At 42.1% G+C, this 27,401-nt stretch overlaps 2 protein-coding genes across 10 annotated transcripts; both read left to right on the top strand.

Moving 5' to 3' along the window:
- Positions 1 to 825: 825 nt before the first annotated feature.
- On the top strand, positions 826 to 19,015 carry srebf2 (sterol regulatory element binding transcription factor 2). Of its 9 annotated transcripts, none has more exons than XM_034893213.1 (22): positions 826 to 1,180; positions 5,605 to 5,975; positions 7,624 to 7,671; positions 8,438 to 8,630; positions 8,827 to 8,984; positions 9,259 to 9,411; positions 9,521 to 9,802; positions 9,923 to 10,037; positions 10,139 to 10,290; positions 10,877 to 11,081; positions 11,173 to 11,348; positions 12,023 to 12,272; positions 12,461 to 12,630; positions 12,744 to 12,915; positions 13,439 to 13,556; positions 13,654 to 13,763; positions 14,325 to 14,457; positions 14,744 to 14,915; positions 15,905 to 16,081; positions 17,692 to 17,803; positions 18,422 to 18,644; positions 18,695 to 19,015. In XM_034893213.1, exons 1-21 carry the CDS (start codon positions 1,090 to 1,092, stop codon positions 18,634 to 18,636), a joined length of 3,573 nt encoding a protein of 1,190 aa, XP_034749104.1. In that variant the 5' UTR covers positions 826 to 1,089; the 3' UTR covers positions 18,637 to 18,644; positions 18,695 to 19,015. The 9 variants fall into 9 exon arrangements, with proteins under 9 accessions (XP_034749104.1, XP_034749103.1, XP_034749100.1 ...); XM_034893212.1 differs by having other exon boundaries at positions 18,422 to 18,645; positions 18,692 to 19,015; XM_034893209.1 differs by having other exon boundaries at positions 18,419 to 18,644.
- A 3,634-nt stretch (positions 19,016 to 22,649) lies between these two features.
- Positions 22,650 to 25,760, top strand: nol12 (nucleolar protein 12). Its single transcript, XM_034893247.1, has 6 exons — positions 22,650 to 22,837; positions 23,669 to 23,774; positions 23,871 to 23,919; positions 24,225 to 24,370; positions 24,560 to 24,651; positions 25,245 to 25,760. The coding sequence occupies exons 1-6, from the start codon at positions 22,728 to 22,730 to the stop codon at positions 25,432 to 25,434; spliced, it is 693 nt and encodes a 230-aa protein (XP_034749138.1). The 5' UTR covers positions 22,650 to 22,727; the 3' UTR covers positions 25,435 to 25,760.
- Positions 25,761 to 27,401: the final 1,641 nt, after the last annotated feature.

Genomic DNA, 27,401 nt, shown 5'->3' with positions numbered 1-27,401 from the left:
TGTCTTTAAAAGCAATTTTCTGGCCAATATGGCAATAATCTAGAAACTCTAGGGACAGTAAAGATCTTCTGTACTGCCAGATTGAAGATGTGTGTGTGAAGCCTCCACGTTTCACCAAAAAATACACAATTTCTTAAATTCCCTTAAACCACTACATATATTATGTAAATCTGGTCAGACATGGATGTTAACTGCAAATTGATTGTATGGCAGAGGCATACATCCACAAAGTGGTAATTCTAGTGTTTTTTTAAATCTTAGTTTATCAAAACTTTAATATTTTTAACTGCTTATAGCCTACGTATTGTTACTTTTTTAAAGTAAAACTTTAGTTTTCCTGCACTGTTGCTGCTTTTTTTTAAACCCTAACCTGAAGTATACTATTAAGATGCATCATAAAGGTGAAAATCATTAACTCTGAATGGACAGTATGTGTAATTAAAAAAAGATGCAATAGGGTTTTGCATTTAAATTAAACACAAAACATTTAATTAATTTTAAGTAGGGCTACATAGAAACGTGTATCATTTGAATAAACATGTCTCCAGTATTACTTTGAATTATACATATTCATTCATTATTTTTTGTCATTAGCTTCTTCTTAGGCGCTAAATTGTCTAATGAAGTCGTGGATGTGTTGGAAGAAGTCCACTTCTTTTCATAAATAAATGGGGCGCGGTTTATTCAAATGAAGCTTCTGATGGTGACGCACTATCAGACCACGGCAAATACGGTCTTGTCATTGGACGATGGTAACTGGTCTCATGACAACAACAGCTAGGTTACGGCCAATCAGAACCCGCTTTGGGCCACATAGTCTGTTTGTGAATGACGTATTGAGCGTAAAACAATATGGCGGCGACTTAAGCGTATATCGGTTTGATCTATCTAGTTTATGGCTATATAGTTATGCCTCTCTTGAGGCTCTAGTGTTGTGTTACGGTTGGTCCGGAAAGAACATTTTTTTCGATCGGATAAGGGGGTTGTAGGCGTTGCTGAACGCCACCGAATATCCTTCGGGTGCTGTTGTTCCCCCCTGCTAACCTCCGGTGACAGCCGGGGAGGCGAGGTGCTAGCGTAACAGACAGGATGGATACCGGAGAGTACGTCTCCACCATGGAGAACATGGACCCGACTCTAGCGGAATTAGGGGACGAGTTCACCTTAGGAGACATCGACGGTGAGTGTCACTGCTAACACTGTTAAGTGTTCTTTGTTTTCTTAAGTGTTTCCGCTCAGGTTGAGAGCTCTGGTTATGAGATGCTCATCCTGCTGAGCGGAAGGAGCTGAAGGCTGCACAAGACACAAAGTTGATTATTTAAAGTACTGTCGATGCAGCTGTTGTTAAAAGGGAGGTTGAGAATGATTAGCCGACCAATTAACGCTAACTTATGACGTTACATGAATGATGTATGTTTCTGTTGTTTAGCTACTTGAGTCAGTTAGATTCATTCCAAACACACAGACACATCACATTGCAAATAAACACATCATATTAAGCAAATAATGACTTTTGGAAGACATAGCATCAATGGAAATGTAATTGAGTGAAGTTTCGGGCAGAATTATATTTCTCATGACGCAAATGAGAGGTGTCATTCATCAGGAATCTGTGTATGTGGGCAGTGAAAGGAGGCACAAGAGTGGAACTTAACTGGCTCATCGAGCTGTGATTGTCTTTGTTTTTTAAATGTAAGCCAAGGGTCATAAGATGAACCATTGAGATTTTGATTTATTTAGACTTCAAAACTTCCATGTCCAGATTTAAGCTTTTGACAGAATTTCTTCAGCATCTTTTTCAACTTTTAAGGTTGTTTTATTTGTCTCGGTGGCAGTGAAAATCTTAGGCCTCTCATGTCTGACAACAGTTGTGTAGGCAGGCGTTCAGGGAACAAACAGCATCCCTGATCCAATCGCCCCCTCTTATCAAAACAAGTTTCTCCCTTTGGCACATACTGAAAGGACAGGGCTTTTAGTGAAACGCCGGCCAGTGCAGAGTCACCAGATTTCCACTAGGGTGTAATTTTACTTACTGCCAAGTCACCAGACCATGTGGGAGTGTCAGACAGTGTCCACTGGCCATGGTGGACAGTGGCTTTATGATACTACTTAACAAGATGAGTCAACCAATACCGGCCAACATTGATGATATTGCACGCAGGCTTTGGTGTCTGGTGTTAATTCTCTTTTCAAAGGACACCCTTGGACAAAGAAGGCAGACAACACTCCCCCTGGCCACAGTTATATAATCCCACTTAATCATTGTGTGAAAAGACAGGAATGTACACATAGAGAGAGGGAAATGACAACTGAGGGTTGACGGATGAATTCACAGGCGAGCTGCAACAAAGACACACTTGAGCTTTTTTCTTTTCTCAGTCTCTGTGAGCTTATCAATCACTTCAATTTCCCCATGAGACAGAGCAGCCAACTACAAAAGAACTGACCCCCTGTTACAAAAACCGTAGGTCCCATCTTCCTAATGTAATCGATAATCAGTAATAATAATAATAATCTATTCATAGATGCATCGCAATTCTCTCTAGAACGATTCAGTGCTCGATTCTGATAAGTTAATAATCAATTACACACAGTATATTTTTAAATGTGTAAAGGTTACTGTCTCCGGACATCTACAAATCAGAAAACAGAGTGACTGAAAGAGGATGGGGTACTGGACAACAACTCAGAGTTTAGGCAAGAGTGCTGGAAAAAAACACAAAAATGGCCAAAAAGGAAAAAAATAAGTTTCGTAGGTATACACATGATCTAATAAGAGATACATAAAATAATTAGGCAAAACACATATAGGCTGTTCATTATTATCTCATTACATGTTCTAAGAAGCCAATTCTCCACCTTTAAACACGAAGAAGGTGACTTTCATAAGCATGTTTAAGGTTTAAGCGTGGAATGACTACAAAATTAAACCTCAGTGGCCAAGACATTTCATTAAAACTTGTGTGTGTCAAAATCTAACAAACTCAGATTTAGAAGTGTATTTTTTTTTTAAATCACACATGGAAATGGAAATGTATTGCGATGCATTGATAATCGATTTAGAATCAAATCGTTGGTCTCTGAATCGGAATCGAATCGTTCAGGTGCCAAGAGATTATCACCCCGATTAATTATACATATTTAAAATCTAAGCTAGACAGCGGTGGGTCTCGACTCAGAGTTATTATCGTTGTTCTTCAGATGAGCCATGTGTGTTTCGTTGAGTGGAAGGTCTTAGAGAGCCCAGTAAGGGCTCATGCAATTGACCCTATATTCATCCAGAACATTCTTCCTCTTCCAATTATTCTTTTAGCAACTGCAGTTCTGGTTATGTAACCTATTTTCTTTGCGCCTAGCAGCCTAGGAAACTGTCCCCCTTTGTGTAAGCTTGTCTAAAGCTCTGAGGTCTCAGAGCTACTTTGTACTGGCTGTCATCAACAGTCTGCCCCCCTGAGAAATTATACTTTTTTTTCATTAAAAAAATACTCAAACCTCATTAATTGTTTATTAAAATAGTTGTAGATTAATTAACTTATTGATTCATCTTTGCAACTCTAATCATTTATGTTCCGAATTTAGGAAATACTGTCGGTGTTCATGACTCTCTAGTACTGCTGACGACCAACAGAACTCATAGTACCATCCGAGGAACTACCATCCTTGCTTTGCCTGTTGCCATTTGGTCACAACAGAAAAAGTAACCTATATATACGCAGAGAACTACACCTTTACGCTATAATGAGATGCAACATGGGATGAGAGACCGGTGACAGGAAGTTGGTGTCTGTTGCTTACAAAGATGAGAACCTAGGTGTTGTAATGTTTTAATTGTTCTAGCTTCATACATCTATTCTCCTATCCTAGCCCTTTAGTGTTTTAGTTGTGTTAAATGTAGATTGAGATAAAAGATGACAAAACTGTGTCAGCTGTCTCTTAGCTGTATCATAACCAGTGTCTCTGACTCTCACTGCTAATGTCTGCTGTAAAAAAACATTCCCCCACTCAAAGATATTATGGACGGTCTCTTTAGGGGGGCTGTGCTTACTGATTATAGTTATTTATTTATTTTATTTATTTATTTATTTTTTATTGAAGGAATTCCACGATACAGGTTGGATATGTCAAACAATACATTTCCCTTCAGTTTGTGCTTACTGATTTTATGTCCCAGTCGATGAATGTGGTTTGTTGGATTGTCTGGTCTCACTCTGCTGTACAGTAAGACTCAGTTCAAGGCTGAAGGCGGTTTATTGACACTGTATGGACCCTGATGGCTGAACCATATGTGCTATCAGTGATATAGATCAGCCAGGGCAGCATCCCCCACAGGTGGACTCTGTAAAGCAATTGTCAAAAGTCTTCAAGTTCCAAAGTCCTGTGGGACCATGAAAAACAGGGTGTTTTTCACAGTAGTGGACCACAGGCTTGTGTTCTTTGGCAACCTTTCGCCTCATAGCTGTCAAGCCTTCAAAGTGAACAAGAGATCTTAAAGGGATCATGTTATGCTTTTTGGCTTTCCAAAAAAAAAAATGGATTCCCATTCATGAAGTGATTCAAGCTCTGCTGATTCAAAATCGATTCATAGAATTATTTTTCATTTTGTATTGGCGTGTATATACATGGGAAAAGTAACTACATTTACTGTAAATACTGTGAATTGTTTTTTTTAAATTGAATATAGTTTTTGAATCAAATGGATTTTTGAATCGAATCTTGAGCCTTTAAATCAAATCTTGACATTTGCTGAATCGTGCACCCCACGTCAAAATTCTTACTGTCAGTTAATGGTTAAACGGTTGTTAACATCCATAAGTGCCATCCATCCATCCATCCATCAGGTTTCTTTTTAACCCTGCTGCTATTGGCAGATTACCACACACCTTTTCAAGGCCACCTGTTTGAAGGCCTTTTGCATCCAGTACAATCTGTTCCCTGGTTTATAACCAGAACAGTAGCTTCTTTCTTTGTGTGCATGTGGCCATTAAGGGGTCAGATAAGTAGTTAGTCGTATCTGTAAGCAGTTAACAGCATTCACACATCTACAGATCTAGATTGGGGCAACCTTACCACCCTACGTTGGGTTGAGGTTTTTGTCAAGGACACTTGGGAAAGCACTATAGATTCTTATCTCCTGGTGCTGTAACTGTGGTAATCTGAGTGTAGCCGAGCCATTGAATTGAAATTAGATAATGTTGCAATTCTGATCTGCAGGTTTCACCACATCATTTGCATTCTGGATACTGAGTGATACTGTCAATTTAAAGTAAAAAATCTTTTATCGCTAAAATTGTATTTCTCAGTATCAAACCATTTGTTATAGAATTGTTAAGGTGTTGAATTGTTATAAAGTTGCGGTCTTGATTCAACCAGTTCACGATTTAATTTTGAAATAACTTGATTTAACCTTTGTGCTGTCTTCCAGTCAGAGAAAAAAAAAATCGCTCATTTTGGCGAGAGTTACGCTTTAAGTTTACTTTCATGTTTTGTATCACTGAATGAATGTCGGAGCTGTCCCAAACATATTTAGATATTTTTTGAACATTGTGATTTCTTAATCAAATCCAGACTTGATGTAATGTCCGTTGTGTGTCTCCATCTCCTCAGAGATGCTGCAGTTTGTCAGCAACCAGGACTTCCCCGACTTGTTTGAAGAGCAGATGACCACAGCAGGCTCTGTACAGAGTGGCAGCGCCAGCACCGCTCCCCGACCTGCCGTTCAAACCCCTCAAACTCCCACAACACCAGCCCCTGTCGTCTACCAGAGCCCCGCCGTTATCCTCACCCCCTCCCAGACACTGTCTCCCCAGTCTCTGCCCCTCACCCCTCCCCTCACTCCTGCGCAGACCCCCTCCCCAACGACTGTCTTGTCAGTGCCGCAGCCGGTGACCCGCAGCCCTCCGCTCCTCCAGCCCCGGCCTCAGGTTGTCCAGCCCATCCAGCCTCAGCCCCAACAGACAGCCCAGCCCACCATCCAGGTACCAGCTATCACCACTTTCACACTCCAATCCTCAGTTTGACAAGGGTAACCACCAGGGCCACACAGAATCCAGTTTATTTTGCTGAATCTTGCCAAAAACAAATTAAAACTCAGAATGTTAACCCAAGCAGAAAAACAGACTGCTAAATTCAGCACATTTTCATTCTGGATCACTGTTAAAAACTGTAGAAAAAAATTTAAAAAAATAAAAATAATAATAATAACTGGGGGTCTGATACCAATTTTTGGAAAAGCCTCCGATACTGCCTAAAACCCTGGGGTTTATGCTTGATCCGAGTTTAGCACCGGAGAAAATCTACTTTACAGTAGTTTATCTATGTTATTTTTCTGTTAGGACTCTCTGTCAAACTGGATAGTAAAAGAAGGTTCTGTGACATTCATTGTTTGTTTTTTGGTTCATGTTTCACAAAAGGTTTAACCTGAGCCAGGCTGCACAACAAATTTAGAAAGCATATCACATCCATACAGTGATAGTAGCATACAGCTGTTAAAATCATAATGAAATATATAACACGCTGGTATTGGATCAGTACTCGGTATCGGCCGGTACGCAAGTTCAGGTATCAGAATCGGTATTGGGAAGAAAAAACCCGCTATAGGACCATTTCTAGACAAAAATCCGGCGGGTGTGTTCATGGAAAACCCGAGCGTTGATTTCTGTCATTTGTAAATGCAATTTTGGTATAAGGCCGTCGTGGCGGCGCTGCATCATAACCAGCACAGTGCACCGGGAAAGGTGCTGCTGAAACTAAGAGCCGTCTGTTTTTGGTGGACCACAGCAGAGCGGGAGCACCTCCATGTTTCCACTGGGGACGTCTTTGCCACAACAGCCAAATAAAACATCAGAAAGCGGATGAGGTCATTGGTCCCCTTTTACCTGCCGTTTTATTTTAATATAGTTCATAGGCTTCTGGCCTTTATAAACACGTTGCAAACAGCCTTTCAGACTTTATGAATGCTGCTCTACGTGCCGCCCATGTGTTCCTGACAGCAGTCTTGTTCTGACACTAAAACGCCAGTGTGTGTCTCTTCACACCAGTGAAATGTAAGGATTTAAATTAGTTTAAAAAATGTTTTTATACTTAATCAACTTTTTTTTACCACTTTTGTGAATACAAAAGCTAGAATAGACATACAGTATGTAGAACATATTAGTTTATTACAATACATCGTGACTGCCACAAGTTCTGATTAAAAAGAAAAAAAAGAGAAAAAAAAGGAAGTAAAATAATCAAAAATTCATATTAAAAAGGAGAGGACTGTCTCATAAAGGGATTACATTGATTTTTACATTCATTTTTAAATGCTTAAAAAACAGGAGATCTACTTCTTGTGTAAATATTATTTTTGCCAGGTGATCAAATTTCTTTTGGAAGATAGCTAGATCAGTATTTGTGGTCATATTAGTCCGTCTAAAAAATAGCTTAACTAAGTAATACCATATACTTCATTAAACTTTAGGAACAAATATTACTGGGACCACTACAGTTAATTACAGATGAACGTTTAGGGATTTACATTATAGAAAATGACTATCTATGTAACAATTTGGCCACAATTTAGCACATTGACCAATACGGTCCAGCCATATACTAGGTTTTCAACCTAGTCTTGTTTCCCTACAGCAGGAATTTTTCAGCCGGAATCCTGATATTTCATGGCTGTTCAAACAGGTGAATATTGTTTCTTTTGCACGTCACAATTTCTTAAAGAGGTTTCCTAAATAAACATAACACCTCATCAGTGTAATTTCTTTTTCAGCTTTACAGATATGGTGCTCGTAGTTCACAAGGAGGAGAACTGGGAGGGCAGTGGAAGTAGTGCAGATTATTGATTACTGATTATTACAGGCAGTTAAACAGTAATGAGATTTCACCTAAATATTCTCCTAAAATACGTTGCTTGTAAGAAGTGTTTGCAAGAGCCAGTTGAAGGTACGGTACACTTTATTAGGATGGTACCACTTGTGTCTTATCTTGAGCCAAGAAAAACTCTGCATTCAAGGTTTTGCTGTTTTAAGTTTTGGATCTCAGTGAGCGTCTGAAAGAGCTTTGGAAGTGCTGCAGTGATGGATGAGTGCTGTAGTTTTGTGTCAGGCTGTTTTCAAGGCATCTGCCTCTCCTGCTCCGATTTCATTGTCCGTTGTGGAGACGACGTTGATTCATTTTGTGTTATTGTGCCATCCATAATAGAAAAGCTTTTGCTGACAGAAGAAAAAAAATTGGAGTACTCAGACAGGAAAATATAATATCCAGCTCAGCATCCCTACAAACAGCAATGCACATCTCAGCAAACTATATTCAGCCTGGCGAATATAGTTTATTGTCTTGAGGGAAATATGCCTTTTTCCCAAATACGGGTCTTTATGTTGCATCAAACTTTAATAATCTAATGAACTCATGTTTAGATAAAACTGGGTTTTGATTTACTTAAATGCAGATGCACGCCCAGGGGATCCCCATGCAGACCCAGAGCTTCCCGGTCCACACCCTGGTTCAGACCCACAGCCAGGGGGCCCTGCCCATCCAGACCCAGGCTGCCCAAACTGTGATGATTGCCTCCAACGGCGGACACTCGCGTTTCATCCAGAGCCCTGTCATCTGCCACCAGAGCCATGCTCCTGGCTTCCAAGGTGAGTAAAGAAAGAAATAGGAGAGTGTTCTGTGTATCAGAATGGTTGACACTAGGGTGAACACAGATTAAAGTTATCAATCACTACATTAGGTTGTCTTTTACGTTACATGCTACTGCAATAATATGGTTTACGTTAAGGATCTGCAGTGGATTTTGAATTTGACAGACAAATCTTGCATCATCTTGTTTCTCAGTCCTCCAACCGCAGATGCAGAGCATTATGACATCACCACAGCTCCAACCAATGACCATACAGCACCAGCGTGTTCTGACCCCAACCTGTCAGACCATCCAGACTCTCTCAGCGCCCACCACAGTCCACACTATGCAACAACAGATGCAGCAAGTACCTGTGAGTAAACCTCATTGTTGTTAGCAGGGTTTGAAGAGTTAATCACTGTTTTCACTGTTAGAAAATGATTAAAAATGGTAGTAGCTGATATCAGGTAATAAAAGGTCTATATTTAAACAAACCTTAAGCCCTAATTACTGGAAAAGGTCATACACAAATTCTTTTGTTTCACGATGTTGGGTCTAGAAGCAAAGATGAGTTGAGGCCTGATCTGAGTATCAGTGTTTTGCAAACCAAACACAAAAGCCTCACATTGACCTCGTCTTTCCATCAGGTTCTGGTCCAGCAGCCTCAGATTCTGAAGACAGATTCACTGGTTCTTACAACACTCAAACCAGACGGCACGCAAGTCCTGTCCACCATGCAAAGCCCCGCAGGGATCACCACCTTGACTACGCCCATCCAGAACACAGCTCTGCAAGTCCCGGTATACAGCTAGCATAAAATATTTTCTATTATTATTTGGTTGTCACCAATGGTCACAAATTTGTCCCCGCGCTGAAAATTAATGTACTGCTACTGATTGTCTTCCCCAGACGCTGATGAGCAGCAACATCCTGACTACCGTCCCGGTTATGATGGGTGGAGGAGACAAGCTGCCAATCAAGCAGCTACAGCCGGGCTCCTCTCACTGCTCAAACGGAGCCAGATCAAGCATGGAGCAAGGCCAGATGATGGGAGGAATGGTAGGTCCGGGGGGAGTGGTGAAGGAGGGGGAGAGGAGGACGACTCACAACATCATTGAGAAGAGGTATCGGTCCTCCATCAACGACAAGATCATAGAGCTCAGAGACCTCGTCATGGGCAATGACGCAAAGGTTAGTGAGTTTTAAACGAGGACAATAAAGACCATTTTAATGTGAATTGTTTAGTGTTTAAATTGGAGCTTGTTAAAAAGTTGAATCCTGAAATGTCCTTCTTCATTTTTTTCCCCCCAGATGCACAAGTCAGGAGTGCTGAGGAAGGCCATTGACTACATCAAGTACCTGCAACAGGTCAACCACAAACTACGGCAGGAAAACATGGCCCTTAAGATGGGCAACCAGAAGAACAGTAAGTGTTTTACTAAATGCATTACTACATTAGTTAGAGGCAGAGCGGGATCTGTAGCAACTTTCCCTGAGTCTCTCTCTCTCTCTCTCTCTCTATCTCAGAGAGGGCGATTCTGTCTGAAGACGTGGAGCTTAAAGAGGAAATAGTGATGATGTCACCTCCAGCCTCGGACTCTGGTTCTGGTTCCCCTCAGCAGTTCTCTCCTTACTGTGTAGACTCAGAGCCAGGCAGCCCCTTGATGGATCACGATCAGGTAACACGCCATACGTGTTAGAGTAATAGTTGTAGTTGATTCAATCGATAGTAGCCCTACTGCTCCTTACTGCTCTTGCTTTAAAGTAAAAACACTTTTACTACTGCTGTCTGCTTATTTCATGTTGGATACAAATGTATCTACAACGAAATGTAGAATTTTTATTTATTAACTCTGCCAACGAGGTCATGTTTTTGGCTCAGTTTGTTTGTCTGTCAGCAGGATTACAGAAAAACTACCTACCCAGACTGTCATGAATTAGGTGTAAAGTTGTAGCATGAGCCAAGGAAGAACCCATACCATTTTGGAGCTGATCCGAATCACGGCGCAGATACACACATGATTAATATATTTCATTGACATTGCAAGACATCTGTGTTGCGTTCATGTGGTGTCTGAATAATCAAAAAAAATTAGCTCCCAACTGGAGAAAACAAATCACACTGCGTCAGCTCTCTCCATCTCTCACATTTAAGATTCAAATTCAAGCAGACTCAATCATTATGTAAGTTTAATATTTGACAAGGATTGTGGATGAAGTATATTATTCATTATTATGAACATGGGCTCTTTCACCTCCTTGCAGATGAAGAGTGAGCCAGATTCTCCCTCCTCGGTTGGAGTGATGGATGGTTCTCGACTGCTTCTCTGCGTCCTGACCTTCTTCTGCCTGTCTCTAAACCCTCTGCCATCTTTGTTGGGCTCTGAGGCCTCAGGTGGCCCCAGCCTCCCCGTAGACCACGGGTCAACCAGAACGCTCGTCTGGTTTCCAACACACACGCAGGACTTCGGTGAGCAGGGCTGACTCCTCTTAAGCGCAGTAACGTATTTTAAAATCTGTAGTGACCTTACCCCATGTTTTCTTCTCTTCTCACCCTCCAGCATCCTGGCTGCGGTGCCTGTTGCCGTGGGTGATGGTGTGGGTGCTGAGCGGTGTGGGAGCGGTGTGGGGCTGTGTCAGGGTGCTCTACCTGTGGGAGCCCGTCACACCCCTTCACTCGCCAAAATCAGTGTCGTTCTGGAGGCATCGCAAACAAGCTGACCTCCATCTCAAAAGGGTGGGTACAGATTCCCTGGGATGGGAAGGAAGTCTCAAACATGCCAAGAAAACATCAGAAATATAATTTCCATTATTTGATATATTAATCGTTGAAGTCATTTTTCATGTAAAATTGGCAGAAAATGCTGTTTTCAGTCCCTCAGATATATTAATTTCCAACTTCTTGTTTTATATCCTATTAAACTAAATATCTTTGGGACAAAAAATTACATTGAAAGACATCACTTTGCGATGGACATTTTCAATATTTTCAGACATTTTATAGACCAAACAACTAATCGATCCATTAAGGTAATTGGCAGATTGAGTCCAGTCCAGTCCAGTTTCTACATATTTTCCATTGCGTAATATTTATTCTGTGCTCAGTAAACTTCTAAAGAAAGAGTAGGTGTATCTTATCAAAATATAGCAAAACAAATAAGCACACTACTCACATTTCAAGTGACTCTTTTCTCCATTTTTTGCACGTGCTCAGTGCTCGCAGTTCACCCACTTTCTTTGATTCTCACTGTTTTTGATGTCTCATTTTAGCCTTCCTGGGGTTATTTTTAGCTTTTGTTCAAATTGTGTTCAGAACTAATGACGGTTCCCCGCCCCCCCCCACCATCCTTTCCTATCAGTCTTCTGAATACTGATTAGTTTGCTATTTTTCCTGTCTCCTGTCGCCTGCAGGGAGATTACACAGCAGCAAAGGCCAGTTTAGAAACCTGCCTGTCCGTCTTGACCAGAGCTCTTCCCTCAACCAGTCTGGAACTGGTCTGCTCTCTGTCCTGGAATCTGATTCGCTACGTCTTGCATCGTCCAACTCCTCTGGGTTGGCTGGTTCGTCAGGTTGGGGGAAAGCATGAGGGGGAGGAAGCTAGGACTAGTGCAAAGGACGCCGCGCTGGTTTACCACCAGCTGAGCCAGCTGCATCTCACAGGTGAGTGTTAAGAACAAAGTGGACTAATGCTTTACACTGGCAGGACAGGTGCACAAGGGTTAAATTATTGACTCCACAACCACAAAAATGACACCAAATCAATATTGCAACATACTTTCACTTTGACATGCTTTGAAGATTTGAACGCTGAATGAACACTGTTATACAATTTCTCACTGTGTCTGTAGAAAAACTGCCTCAGCGCAGCAGCTTGTGGGCTTTGTCCGTGTCTCTGAGCGCTCTCAACCTCAGCGAGAGCGCCCGAAGCAAGATGGCCCCCGCCCAGCTCACCCAGATCTACGTCACCGCAGCAACAGCCCTGCGCATTCTGCTGGGCCACCACCTGTCCTGTCTGCCTGTAAGTCTCCTACATGGTCCTGTTTATCTCGTTATTATTTTAATGATGTCTGATTATACTCTGGATGAGTTTTCTTTCCGTCAGCGTCTTTTCTTCTATGTCTTATCTCCCAGGGTTATCTATTGAGTTGTGCAGAGAGTGTGGCCAACCAATCAGAGACCAAGCTGATCCCTGACTGCCTGCGCTGGCTCTTCACCCCATTGGGTAGGCAGTTCTTCCTGAGTTGCGATTGGTCGTTGAAGTCAGAGAGCAGCGATGAGGTGTTCACTTCTCAGAGAGACCCAGGTATGACCTACATACAGGACTTGGCCCATTCTCTATTACTCTTTTATGTCTTTGTCCTTTTTTTGTTCTTTTACAAGCTTTCTTTCTTTATATTTTTTCTTTCTAATTTTAACTCCAAAACAATCGCAACCCTTCACAGATCTGAAATAACTGAAAAATAAATTAAAAAAGACCCCTGATTTCACACATTCAATGACAAAAAAGAAAAACTTGTGGTCTATAGAAGGCCATCAAGCTATAGTATAACATGTTTAAATAAAACTCTTTAATTGATACCTTGAATGAATATTGAGATTCTTTAGTGTTTCTGGGCATTTCAGATGCTTGAACAAACAAATGAACTTGTAAAGGTTTAATAGCTATTTACTGAAGTGAGTACAGTACTGAAGTTACTGTATGAGTTGATTGTTTTGCGTCCGTGTCTACAGTGTGAATGCAGATATGGACAGTTTATTCGGTATTAAAGAAATAATATGTCAATAAAAGATGCTGGGATTTCACTGTCTCTCTCTGTTTCCTCCAGCTGACCCCATTGCCCAGCTGCACCGCTGTTTCTGCAGGAAGCTTTTGGAGAGAGCCGTTCACACACTCATCCAGCCGCAGAGCGACTCCGAAGCTGGCAAACGCAAGAACGACTCTGGGTAAGCCAAGGGTACCGGCAGTGCTTTTTGACTGTTTGATGTGAATTAGTGATTTACCCTGGATCTGTTCTTTTACTCTGGTTTGTCTCTCTTTCAGGGAGTTTTCCAGTGCCCTGGAGTTCCTCCAGTTGTTGAACAGCTGTACAGAGGACTCTCCTTCCCCTCCTCCTGCATTCTCGACTCCTCCCAGTCACACCACCACCCCAGGTATGAATACCACGTAGAGAACAACCCTGCCCAATCACAGTAAAGCATGAATCACGTTGGATGTTTTTTTTTTTCTCTCTATTTATGATTAACCAGATAGACATCAGAGTTATTACTGTCAACATGAATGGATTTTCTTTGCTCTATTTGCAGCACACTGAAAAGCAATCTGGCTTTTGGGATTAGCTATTTATTGGATTATCACAGATAACACTTGCAGTCATTGATTTCTGGTAATAAATGGCTTGCAATAGAGATGAAAACATTGACAAACTGTTCAGGCGATTTTAATTAACCACATCCTTAATCAATCCTTGTTGTCACACTGAGACATTCTGCCTTTTATATTACCCCACCCTTTTAATACCGCAGGGGAGACAGAGCGGAGACAAAAAGACAGGGGTCCTAACCATCACATCATCTATTATTTGACAATTAAAACTTGACAAGGAAAAGGTTATGATGGCCACAAAAGAAGTCTGTTCGGGTTCTTCAGACTGGAGCTAGTTTGTCCCTCTTGTTTTTATTTCTACATTATTTCCCCTCTCTTCTTCTTGCCAGTGGGAGACCCAGTGAGTCGTTGGTGGGCTTTGGTCCTGAAGGCTGCCGTGCACTGGCTGCAGGGCGATGATGTCGCAGTGAGGTCACTGTTGGCAGAGGCAGAGCGGATGCCGAGGGCTCTGCACACTCTTGAGTAAGCAAAGTACAACTTGTTTCAGTTGGTCTAAATATGACAAAACACAAACTCCCACACAATACAGAAACTAGAATAAACGTGAAGGTGAAGCATTCATTCTCCATTCAAGTTTAAATTGGTGAACATTACAGGCATCTTTCAAGCTGTAATAATCCCAAAATTTTAAGATAACCTTGATTAAGAGACATGGAAGTCATAACCGGATCATCTTGTCTAACCCGCGTAGATTCCCAAAAATCTAAGATTAACTGTAGAACAATCCCACATTCACTCTCTGTTGCAGCCACCCTCTGCCCAAGGCTGTGCTGCATCTTTGCAAGGCTGTTCAGATGAGTCTTTCCCATCTGAAGGGAGAAGGGGCGGTAGCCTGCCTGTCCCACAGCGACAGAGCCAGCAGCTACCTGCGCTCCAGCAACTCGGTGCCCCTCGCCCAGACCGGGAACTGGCTGAACAAGGTAGTGTACAAATAATCACAAAAATCCACAAACAATCTTAAGATCTTCTCCGGGTTTGTGATTAGAGCACTTGCTGTTTAATTTTGTCTGCATTTTGCACATACACATTTTACAGACTGGAAAAACCTTTCCCCTCCTATCAGGACTCGCTAAATTTGATACATTTAGGTTATCATGCATACACGCTGCATGCTCAGTTTGGGCCGGGCTGCCGTGAGGCAGTGCGTGTGTGTGCGCAGTGTGGGTGGCAGGAGGTGGCTGTGGTGCATTGTAGTTGCATTGCATGATCCTGAAGCCGAGTGCAATGTGTCTGCAGCGCAGTACAGAGGCCTCCCCGATCTGCACGCACCCGCTACACACCCCAGCGCTTCACATTAGACAGCACCGAATATCCCGTTTAGGCTACATCATAGGCATGCATGTTGGAGGAGACGCGCTGGTTGTGACCGGGGCTGGTTGTTGTTGGTGGGTTGTGGCTGTAAAGCCGTCTTTGAGTGACACTTTGAGTCACATTTATCCCTTAATAAATCTTTTTTTTTTTTTTTTTAAATGATGCGTCTTATGTAGAGCTGCAAAGATGAATCAATTGGTTATTACAAAATGAATCGCCAACTAAACTGTTAACCACTTTGAGTCATTTTTTATGAAAAAAAAAGTCTGTATTCTCTCATTTCAGCTTTTTCAGTGTGATCTATACATCCTTTTTAATTTATTTTTTCTTCTCTAGTTTCTTCACTCCTCTGTGACCGTAAGCTCAGTATCTTTGAGACAAAACAAGACATTTCAGGATGTCTTCTTGGGCTTTGGGAAACCCTGATCTGCACTTTTCACACTATTTTGACATTTTATAGGCCAAACAACTAATCGATTAATTGAGAAAATAGATTGATGGACAATAAAAAATAATCATTAGTTGCAGCCCTAATTTTGTGTTAAAATGCACCAAACAACACTTTGATCTTTTGTCCTTTTTTTTTCCCTCTTCCCAGGGAGTGGAGCTCCTGATCTGTGACCTTCTGCTGACGTTGAGGACCAGTTTATGGCAGCGGGGAGGCAGCAGTAACGGAGAGCCTGGCCCGGCCCCTGGGTCCCAGTTGGCTGGTTTCCAGAGGGACCTCAGCGCACTCAGAAAGCTCACCCAGTGCTACAGACAGGCGCAACACAAGGTACATCCGTGACCAGATCAAGTCAGATATGTTCAGGAGTTCAGAAATCACCAAAACGTTACAGTCAGTAGAACTTAGAACTGTTTATACATTATATTTTACACATTGTTTATTAAACGGCCTTGTTGATTACTAAATTACAAATCACAACATTCTGTTATTCCCGTATGACAGACCATTGCCAAGTATAAGTCAGCAGTTCACAAAGGGAGAGAAAGGGTGGAGGAAACTCAGATTGGACAGATAGTCTAGCTAGCTGTCTGGATTTACCCTGCAGAGCTCTGAGGAGCAGTTCACCATAGTCCTCAGAAATCAACCGGAGTTTAAAATTACAACACAAAGAAAGAGGAAGGTAAAGGACATCTGGCCAAAAATATTGACATCTGGCAGAATTTTTGTCGGCAATGGAGCACATAGACTGGATATAGACTATAAGCGGGATACTGTAGAGCAAGCTGGTCATCATAGCAAATTATAACCACTTTGCGTCGGGGTCTTGCATTAACTACCTGATCCCTTAAAGTGTAGGATGAGATGGAGAAACAACATTGAAGCCTACGTTCTGGACATTTTTAAGAGAAGCTTAGATGGAAAATCCTTTCCTGCAGCAGTAATGATAAACAAGAGCCAGGGAATTGTAGAAAACGGCCGGGGATGTGTCATTCTGACCTCGACCATATTGTGTTTCCAGTGGATCTACTGGTTGATCTTGCCAAGTTGCAATGTCTTAGATTCATTTATTGCTCATGTAGCTCTTTAAATCCCAATATGAACAAATGCCCAGAACAAGATATAAGATTAGTTATTAAATTAGCTTTCATGTCGGTCTAGCTTTGAGCCAAAGAAAACAATCTATTTATTATGAAACAACATTAAAAAGCAGGCAACTCTCCAGATTTGAAAAGCTGTAACAAGCAATGTATTAAAGTGAATAATACCCAAAATATGTTGCAGGCACGTTATGTGAACAAAAACTCTGTAGCCGCCCACAGGCAGCCCAGAAATCAGCTGCGACCCGCTAATCTTGTTCGTGATAATACTCTATTTACTGTATCAACCATGAAAATCAAGTTCTCTCCAGCTCTAACCAGCTGCGGAAATCTCGACACGCTTTAATAAATCATCGAGCCTGCTTGTTAGATTTTAATGGAGTAGTAATTACTGTAGCCTGAGGGTCTCTAACAACAACCGCTCTCACAGCGGGTGGTGATCATTTATGTTCAGACTTGGCAAGACTCGAAGAACCACATGAAATGCATCATGTTACAAGGGTTCTGTTGTGAGACCGCCAGCAAAGTCTCGGTGCCCAATCCCAAACATCAAAAATGCTGTTTCGGAGGCAAAACCCAGTACTGCAGAGAAATTATGGAATGTAGTCCAGTCGTCCTGGGCTGGAATACCTGTTCACAGGTGCAGAAGTTGGTCAACTCCACGCAACACTGATGTGAAGCAGTCCTCAGAAAATATTGGTTATGCAACTAGATATTAGTGCAGTGATTAATAGCCAAGCCAATTATGTGTAGGATGGCTGTTCTTCTCCAAACAAACACCAATACATATGCGAGGATGACAGTCATTGCGTCTCTGATGTGTGTGTTGTTTTCCTGCAGGTGTTTCTCCATGAGACCACAGTGAGGCTGATGGCCGGAGCCAGTCCCACAAGGACACACCAGCTGCTGGAGCACAACCTCCGACGCAGGACACACAACTCTTACACAGCCGGTAAGGGACACTCAAACGAAATGAAACGCATTGATTCAAGTACAGACTGTTAAGAAAAAAACTCTGAGCAGCACTACTCATTTCACCTGCGGGAAGAATGTTTGGAAGACTTTGAGGAATTACAAAGGAGCATTTAATAAATTCCCTATTGAGGAGAATTTTGGATTGCACAATACAGCGTGGTGCCATCCCAACTTCTTAAGTTCCTGTCTTTCTGAAGGCGTTAAGTTTAGCTGAACCTTCAAAGTGCGCCCAAATATCTCAGCATAGACTAAATGTGTTATGTGTTTACTTTCTCAATGGCTTTGGCAGGGGGAGCAGCGCTGTCTTATCATAGAGGTGCTACGTCTCCCGTCATCTAGAAAGTATTCCTCAGCCTGGAAAGGTTATGAGGTTATGTTGGACACTAACCTAAATGACACCTTGGTATCATTATCTCGTAGCTTCATAGCTCATAGCTTGAGTTCATATGCTGAAAAGTCCACGATGAGGACATCTAAAAAAAACTCTGAGGTTGTTCTTAATCTGAACTATTATTATCATTCACACACACGCAATGGACACTAACCTGGCACTTTTCTTTCTTTCTTTTTTTCTCCCCCCTGCTGCTGTCAGAAGGTGAGTGTGTCCTGGGTGAGAGGGAGAGGGCTCATGCCATCCTCCTGGCCTGCCGCCACCTGCCCATGCCCCTGCTAACCCCGCCTGGGCATCGCACCCGCCTGCTGGCCGAGGCCAAGCGCACCCTGGAGCGGGTGGGAGACCGTCGGTCCCTGCAGGACTGTCAGCAGATCCTGCTGCGCCTCAGCGGGGGCACGACCATTGCTGCCTCCTGAACACACACATGAACACACACATGAACACACACATGAACACACACATGCACACATGCACACACACACACACACACACACGGCGAGAAGAAACAAACAAACACACACACTAAGATTAGGGCTACTCACGATGAACTCTGTAATTTGATACACACAACCAGTCTACTCATCCACAACTTCAAACCACAATCTAAACAAGGGCCATTATCGTAAAGGATTTTCTTCAAACTGGTACACTTTTCTCACACAGCTGTTTTTTTTTCCCCAGACCTGCAGCTGAAACACTTCAGGCTTCACAGTTGCTTCTTTGAAGCTTCGTTTCATTGTTGCAGCACAATCATTCCACCTTCTGGTCATTAATGGTACCGTGCTAGGCTCGCTGCTTCAGTTATTATACTTTTTGGGGCATTTTTAGGCCTTTTTATTGACAGAACAGCTGAAGAAACGAAGGAGGGAGAGAGGGGGAAAGACATGTTGCAAAGGGACGCAGGTCGCAGTCGAACCCGGGCCCACTGCGTCGAGGAGAGAACGTCTATATATGGTCGCCCCCTCTACAAACTGAGCTATCCAGGCACCCGCCCTCATTTTTAACAATACTAGACAATGAGCAAAATTAGGTTCAACAGGGCCCAAAGGGAAAAGGGACCATTCTTTAATAGCTGTTTAAATTAATGCAATGCAGCAGTGCATTGATTAGCTGTAGGATACCAAGCTGTACAATCATTATTGGCACACATCATTGAGTGCTAACTAACTAACGTCCCATTAATTTTGCAAGCTTCAATTTAAAGGGCGTCTGAGTGTAGGATGCAGACTAGACAGACTAGCTTGCTTTTAACCATACAGTGCTGAATAGTGTCCCTTCTTATCTACCTCATACACAGTACAATGCCAGCACTGTACTATGGAGCAAAGTAGGATACTTAAACAGCCCGTCAGATATCCAGAATTTGAATTGACTGACCATTGGATGCTTTAATCCCACGCAGCGTCATTCTAATAAAACCTTGCGGAGCTGCTTTACTTAGAGTTCAGGGTGCATCCCTAAAGTACTTTATGGATTTGACTCGCTGTTGCAGAAACCACAAGAATGACGGCTACAGCTGACAAGATTATTAGATTTGCGAAATATCCAAATAACAGAGGGAAGCAGCCAATAAGGGGCTGATGAGTTTGAAAATGTCTACCTACACACAGTCACACAGATCCATATACATATTCAGTTTATTCGATACAAACTCACGATGTGATTGTATATAGTTTGTACATAGACAGATGAACAGAAGTAGATTAAACAGGAAGTTCTCCACTTCTGCTTGAGAGGAGATATGCATCAATGAAAGCGCGGCAACGTGTCCAAGTTGGCTTGTAACGGTTTCCTGTCAGAGTCTGCTCTGATGTTCTGACGCTCTGACCAGGAAAACAAGGTCAGTCGCCTCACCCTTAAAGTGTTACTCCACCCAAAAGATCTTTACATTATCAAACACTCACTGCTGTGGCTTCCAGGGCTGCAACTAATGATTATTTCCATTGTTGATTAATTGATTAGTTGTTCAAAACTCAAATTTTCGGTTTACTGTCATAGAGGAGTAAAGAAACTAGAAAATGTCCACATTTAAAAAGCTGGAATCAGAGAATCCAGACTATGATAAATATAGTTTAATACGTTTAATCAATTTATCCTTGTCTTAAAGCAAAACATTTTTTTTTTATAAAAGTTACTGCTGTTCGTCATCTAAATCCAGCTTTTGAGCATACAGGCAGCGAGTGTCAGATACTGGAAACATATTGGCCGCGGGTAACGCTTTAAGATACAGTATATCTAAGTGAAAATGGGCTGAGCGGTGATAAAAGTGATGAATGGTATTTCTTGGAATTTATGTCCACCTATGATGTAAAGCTCTCAAGCAAATTGGCCTTGATGTAATGTAAAGGATTATTTTATTATGTTTCATCATACTTTGTATTTGAAATGATGGGGGAGTTGTTTCTATGTGAAATATTTGTCCGATTTGCTTTTTATTTGTAATTGTTTGACTTACACATGAGACAGCACTTCTGTCCATCCTGTTTCTGTGCTCTGGTTTTCTTATTTAATGTTTATGTAATGATATAAATGCTTTTAAGTGGGGGGAAGGGAACAGTTTTGCCGTTATTTTATTGTTTTACATCGATAAAAGCCGTCTGTGGGGTCAGAAACTGTTGGAAAGAGAATCACTGATATTAATAGTTTACTGAAACCCCCATTTCAACAATTAGCCTGATATTTTCTTTGTAGTTTAAAAAAAAAAAAAATACAGACAAACGCACCTGTATGTTTCAAGAAATGTCCAAAACTCTGTCCTCCAATCAACCCAAGGTGAAACTTAGCCACCTAACCCTAACCCTGAAAGTCTTTTTATCCATTCAGATTACCTTTCCTTGCTGGTAAAAGTGTGCAAAGAAGAAGAAGGCAATTTTCAACTAGCCGTTTGCAGGCTGAAGTTTTTGCTGTCAAAAATATGTTACACTTTTTTTTTCTTTTTTTTTTCTTTGTCCTTGATGTGTTTTTATTTCCGTCTTCATTTCGATGTTTCTTTTTCTATTAAAGCAACACATGACAGTGGTTGGTATGTGTGATCATTCAAGTGGTCAAAGTATCATACTGCTCATGGATATGGGAAGAACAAATACAAACACGGAACCTCAAGAAATGAGAGAACATGTTTCATCTGAACGTAGCTGTTGGCCGGGTGTGAACGGCAGTGTAGATCTGATAACGAAGGCTTGGTGTGACGTTTATGGGTTTCCTCTTTCACACGCTTTGTGTGGCCGAGGGATGAACAATGAACAAACACATGTAGCACGCCTGGATGCATAATGAGTTCCTGCCGCTTGGAGGGAGGGGAGAACATCTGATCACTGCAAAGGTGTTGGAGAAGTCCGGACAGTGCAAGTACCAAAGGAGTCATTATATCAGGATTAACAGAAATACAGACCTCATTTGAAGTAGTATTACATTCATTCATATGTAAATAACACGAGGTGACATGCATCCTGTCCACTTAATTTTATTTTCTATTCAGTTTTATACAACAGTCGCACAGTAAATTAGACAAGACAGCAAAAACATGGTGCAAAAACAGATCTTGCCAGAGTGCAAGATCAAAGCATGCTCAGAACACGGGCATAGGGCGTAGGGGTGGTGATGACGCAGTGGACATGACACGTTCCTTTGGTGTGGGAGTTCTGGGTTCAATTCCACTGCGATACATCAAGCAGTGTGTCCATGAGCAAGACACTTAGTAGTTGCTCCAGAGGCGTGCGACCTTTGACACATATCTGTAGCAATTGTAAGTTGCAATGGATAACAGCGTCAGCTAAGCGACATGTACAGTGATGTAATAGCATAGCAGCAAACGCACAAATCAGACATTTAGGTCTCATGAATATAAAAATGTGTTTCCACACCTTAAAAAAGTTATGTTTAAACAAATTTGTTCCATCTCATCCATGGAAAGCATTGTCATTGAGCAACTCCCTGAAACATGGGGACAGTGGAGATTTCCTGTTGTGTAATATTATTCTTTTATATCTGCAACCATGCCTGCTCTAATAATTGACATCTGATGGGGAGGAATGATGCTGGCAGAGCATGTCAAATCCGTATTGTTCTTCTTTATTTGTAGCCCTATTATCTGCCACCACTAGCTGCTGTTCCTATATAACATATAAAACAAGACAGATAACACAAAAGTCTCAATAAAAACATGTTCAAGACAAATAAAAGTCAAGTAAAAAACTAAAAATCACAACACATCATATTGCATTCCGTCATAGTTTGGTTAAATGTTGCGGTCCTTGTTTGTGTGTTTTTGAATAATCTTTTAAAATGTATCTTAGTTACGATGGCACCTCTTTAAACAAGGCAATTAGGTGAAATTTAATTACACTCAGTGAAAGTCTGAACCAGGTGTAGTCCTACATGGTTAAGGCGTGCGGAACCTTTCAGAGGCTATTATTTGCCCGTTTCGAGCCGGACAAAGTTAAATGACATTCCCCTCAATACTAGAAGCCGGAAGTAGTGTATTGGAAACCAAACTCACGTGCACGACATGAAAAATAATAAAAAGCACAACAATGTGTCCAAAAAGGGTAAATTCAAGCCCGGATCCAAGAAAAGAGAAAACAAATGCATCGTAACGTTTGACGACAACGACAGACAGTAAGTGTGTCTACTGTTAACGGTGTTTTAACATGTTGCAGATGTTAGCTAGCTAGCTAGCTAGCTTCTAAGCCTACGTGAAGTAATGTTGACGTTAGTCACATTCTTACGACTTCACAGTGTAGTTACCATGGAAGCCTTGTGGTGTCGTACCAAGCTGTCGTATTATTTATCTCATGAATACTGTCTATTTCTTGATTTGTTTGACTTTCAGTAACTTTCGATAACTTAAACATCTAACACCAAGCCAAGTTGGATTGTATTATTATAATTTGTGTTACGTTATGTGATCCCTCTATGCCAGTGGTTCCCAGTGTTATTACGTCATGAACCTATTAACGGACACAAAGTAGACCGCGGCCACCCATCTGATACTGCTTTTGCTTTTAGATGTTTTATTACAGAAAGTGTATAAAATCCATGACCGAAATAGGAATACATTCTCTCATTGTTTTACTGATGGAGGGAGATATAGTCCGGAACCACGGATGTGTGCTACACACACACCTGCAGAGACTTAAACGTTCCATGGCATGACATTTATTTTAACATTAATATGCGTCCCCCAGTGGCTATAAATGGTGATAGGTGTAAACTGAGACCTGAAAGCTCAGATGGACCAATCTGTAATCGTGCCCCTTATGAGGTCATTAGATCGGTTACCTCCCTTTTCTCTGCTTCGCCTGCCCAGAGAATTTGGCCCACCAATGAGAGAGAGACATCGTGGCTTTCAAACGAGCAAAGTGGCAGTTGGTCAAGGCCACACCCCACTGGGACCTTTTTAAAAAAAGACAGAAAAGGTGACTGGTTTCTTACTTTCTGTCCTATCAGAGACTATTTAACTGGTTTCCACAAACGAAAGGTGGAAAGGAGGAAAGCAGCTGTGGCAGAAATTCGGAAGAAAATCAAGGAAGAGCAGATCAGAGTCCGAGAAGAAGTAAGTATGAAGAAAAAGCGCGCAGACTTAAAATCTGTTGTGGTGTGAGTACGTACCACAACGATGTACTGATGATATGTTTGGATGTGCTTTCAGAGGCATAAGGAATACCTCAAGATGCTGAAGGAGAGGACAGACGCACTTCGTGAGTTAAAAGTCAAAGTTTGGGTGCCCAGTTAGCTCAGCTGGTAGAGCGGGTGCCCATATTTAGAGGTTTAGCCCTCACTGCAGTGGGCCCGGGGTCCACTCCGACCTGCGGACCTTTGCTGCATGTTATTCCCTTTCATTTCTTCAGCTGTCCTGCCAATAAAGACCTAAGAATGCCCCCAAAAATCATCTTATAAAAAAAAAAATCTAAAGTGGCTGGTCATTTTATTTTTATTTTATTTTTACACTTGATGATCTTTGCTTATTGTTTGTTCGTTTTCCTCACTTGATCCCATCTCTCAGAGGAGGCTGAAGACGATCTGGAAAATGCGATAACCAGTACGACAGAGTCGGTGCAGTACGATCATCCCAACCACATCGTCACGGTGACAACCATCAATGATCTGGACCTCACAGGGACCCACCTGCTCGGACCCGCAGCAAATCCGGTAAACCGTAAAGCCTTGGTTGATGGAACAGCCTACGTATGTGTGTTCCTGGGAGGCTACATGGTGCCGGTTGTACTGCTCTCAGCTCTGTGTGGTCACTCTGAAAGTAGTCGATAACTTTAATTATTGAGGAAGAGTGACACTAATGGCTAGAAAACTCCATTAACACTCATTATCTCTGCTTTCAAGGTTAACGAGGAGGATGAAGAAAAGGGGGAAGAAGAGAAGGAGAAAACCGAAGCAATGCCAAAAAAAGCTGGGAATCCAATCATGAACAAAAAGTAAGCTGTACATCATACGTCATAATATCTACATGCATAATGATAGTTTTTTCAAAACTCTCATTGTATAAATATTTTGTAAAAGCACCTGTAGTCAAGTCTACAATATTGTTGTCGATATTGAGATTGAGGTATTTGGTTAAAAATATTGTGATATTTGACCTTCTCCATATCGCCTAGCCCTAATTTGGTCGGACATCACTTTTGGCCCAGGCATTATTTTTGAGCTTTTTTAGGGCTTATTTTTAGGTTGATTATTAATGAATGGACTAATTAGGAAAGAGATAGTATGTGTGGGCGGGACATTAAGTCTGACTCAGTGATGAGTGAAACCGGAGCAGAGGGACAGACACAGAGCTGCAGCCGAGCCACAGTAGAAACACATTATCTAACACACCATTATCTTTATCGATTATCTGGCAAATAAAACGCTGATACACATAATCTGCAAACTGCCCCAAAAATCGGCCTCTCCCTAGTGTTAAATGTGCTCTACACCCCAACAGTACAGTGATGACATAATGGCTGTCTTTAGATGTTGTTTTCTGTCGTTTTCTGCTGCATTTATTTTTTTCTCTCCCCTGCTGCTTTAGGATCCGCTCCCTAAACGCGTCGCTCAGCTCTTTCACCAGCAAGAGGAGGAGGAAAGGGAAGCAGGAAGGCCGAGGTGGCCGAGGCCGTCCGACAGACAAGAGTGTCCCAGAGAGTAAAAGCAGAAGCGGGAGGACCACCAAGTGGCAGAGACGTCGACTGACTGGGAAAAAGGTGCATCATCGGGAGTGAGAGTGTGTGGAATAATACAATGTAGGGCTGGAACTGGGAAGAGAGACGCCTTGGGTCTGAATACCACCGGCAAACAGATTGGACTTTGGAGTATTTAAGCTCTTGTGTTTGAGCAGGATGTGTTTATTTGAGAAGTTTGTGAAATAAACACAAGTGGACGCTTGGTGTCTGCTTTGCGTTGGACCGCCTATCTTGACATTGTTGAATATATTCCCACTGTACCTGCTTCTTGAAATCTTGTGCTCAAACTGTTTTTGTAATTTCTTAAGAGTATACAAACTGAACTGTGTTTACCTACATTTTCATTAAATAAAAGATTAATGTTGCTAATAAGTGACCTTGTGACGCAGCCACAGCTTACAAACTGTCAGCGAGCTCCGTGTGGAATTTGTTCGTCCTATTGTTTAATAGGAAAACTGCCGCTGTTGTCAACATCCTCTCTAGAACATCAGGACATCAGCCCTTAGCTCCGTTTCCTCATAGCGAAGCATTACCTGTGTAACAGAGAACCAACGGCCCCTGGGTTACTTACGGTTTATTCCTTATTTGAGAACCTTATACCACGCAGCCAATGGTTTGGATGTATGTTAACCACCCCCCCCCATCCTCAGCCAGTGTTTATTTATTTACGTTAACCTGAGCCAGTGTTTGCCAGCTGTCACTATTATGAGCGTTCATTTGACTTTCTAAAGCCCATGATATTTAATACAACTCCTCAATAGAGGAGCCTGCAGGCCACTGGCTCCATGTTGGCTCCAGGTGCATGTGTGCTCCAGAGCTGCTGCTGTGTTAAATGAGAGCCAACATGGCCGTCTTGGATGCTTCAGTTTCACGCATTGTCAGAACAGCCAATCAGATTGATTTGGGGCTGTGGAAGCTCTGGAGGATAGAGAGCATGGGGAAGAGGAGGCGTGTGCCTGATGGGGGTCTGATGGGCAGTTTATCCTCGGACTCGTAATGGCATACTCAAAGTGGAGCTGACAGTGGGAGCCTCTCGCCAGGTAATTCTCATTAATTCTTATACTGAAGAATATTTCTGCTGATTACAATTTCCAACTTTCTACTAACATTTCTAGAGGCTGTAGTGCTTGTAAATGCACGTGCCTTGTGGTTAGTAGTAATAGTGCTCTGTGGCCAGCTTTGTGTTCGGACTGGATTGTGTTTCCCTGTCCAGTGTGATTAGTTATCACCTACCTTAACTGTTCCACTTTAGATCTTCCATGAACCATGAAATAAATATCCTCTTCAGTATTTAGTCAGAGCCACTGCTCTGTGCTTACACCGGCACAGCATGACCCAACACCAAAACTTTCCATTCTCAAGAAAAATACTAGTCTTGCTTTTATTATTTTCATCTCACTCTTCGTTGTGGAGGATGCTCCAAAAATATTCAACATGTAGTTTTTTAAAGGGATTTTCATAAGTGCAACAAATGTCCAACAGTGTACTGCTCATTGCACCCCTTGCTGTTGTTTCCCAGTTTTCTCTGAGGGATGCAATGATTGGACAGGTTCCCCCCCCAGATTTAACATGCCCCTCTCCGGCGATGAGCCCATCTGCCCCAAGTTCCAGCCCAACATCTTCGACCCCTCCCGCTGCCACGACTGCCTGCGCCAGAGGCGCCTGCATGCCGGCGCAGGGGAAGGCGCAGAGACAGCACCAGAACAGAAAACCACACCTGAGGCGGGAATTGGGGCTAAAATTGGAACTGATATTGGGATTGGATCGGGCAAAGGAGTGCTGTTATCACCAATCCCATCTCAGGAAGAGGAAAGAGACACCAGCAGCAAGGTAAGAAAGAAGAGAGGACCAGAGAGGAAGAGGGAGGGAGATGAACAGAGCAGTTGGATAACAGGGTAGAGTAGGTGCTGATGGACGTCATTAACTGAAACCAAAGAAAAGTGAGATCATTAGAAGTCACGGGTGAAGTCATCAAGTCACTGAGGTTAGACGCTAAGTGAAGGGGA

This window comes from Etheostoma cragini, chromosome 15 (assembly GCF_013103735.1).
Source record: "Etheostoma cragini isolate CJK2018 chromosome 15, CSU_Ecrag_1.0, whole genome shotgun sequence".
NCBI lineage: Eukaryota > Metazoa > Chordata > Actinopteri > Perciformes > Percidae > Etheostoma > Etheostoma cragini.
This window is presented reverse-complemented; position numbering and strand designations above follow the sequence as displayed.

Excerpts from the sequence above, each read along its gene's own strand:
- srebf2 (XM_034893209.1), top strand. The coding sequence starts at position 1,090 with ATGGATACCGGAGAGTACGTCTCCACCATGGAGAACATGGACCCGACT. Across the intron at positions 12,273-12,460 it reads GAGCCAGCTGCATCTCACAG|AAAAACTGCCTCAGCGCAGC; the intron begins GTGAGTGTTAAG and ends CTGTGTCTGTAG. Across the intron at positions 17,804-18,418 it reads ACACAACTCTTACACAGCCG|AAGGTGAGTGTGTCCTGGGT; the intron begins GTAAGGGACACT and ends TGCTGCTGTCAG.
- nol12 (XM_034893247.1), top strand. The coding sequence starts at position 22,728 with ATGAAAAATAATAAAAAGCACAACAATGTGTCCAAAAAGGGTAAATTC. Across the intron at positions 23,920-24,224 it reads GGAGAGGACAGACGCACTTC|AGGAGGCTGAAGACGATCTG; the intron begins GTGAGTTAAAAG and ends CCCATCTCTCAG. Across the intron at positions 24,371-24,559 it reads TCGGACCCGCAGCAAATCCG|GTTAACGAGGAGGATGAAGA; the intron begins GTAAACCGTAAA and ends TCTGCTTTCAAG.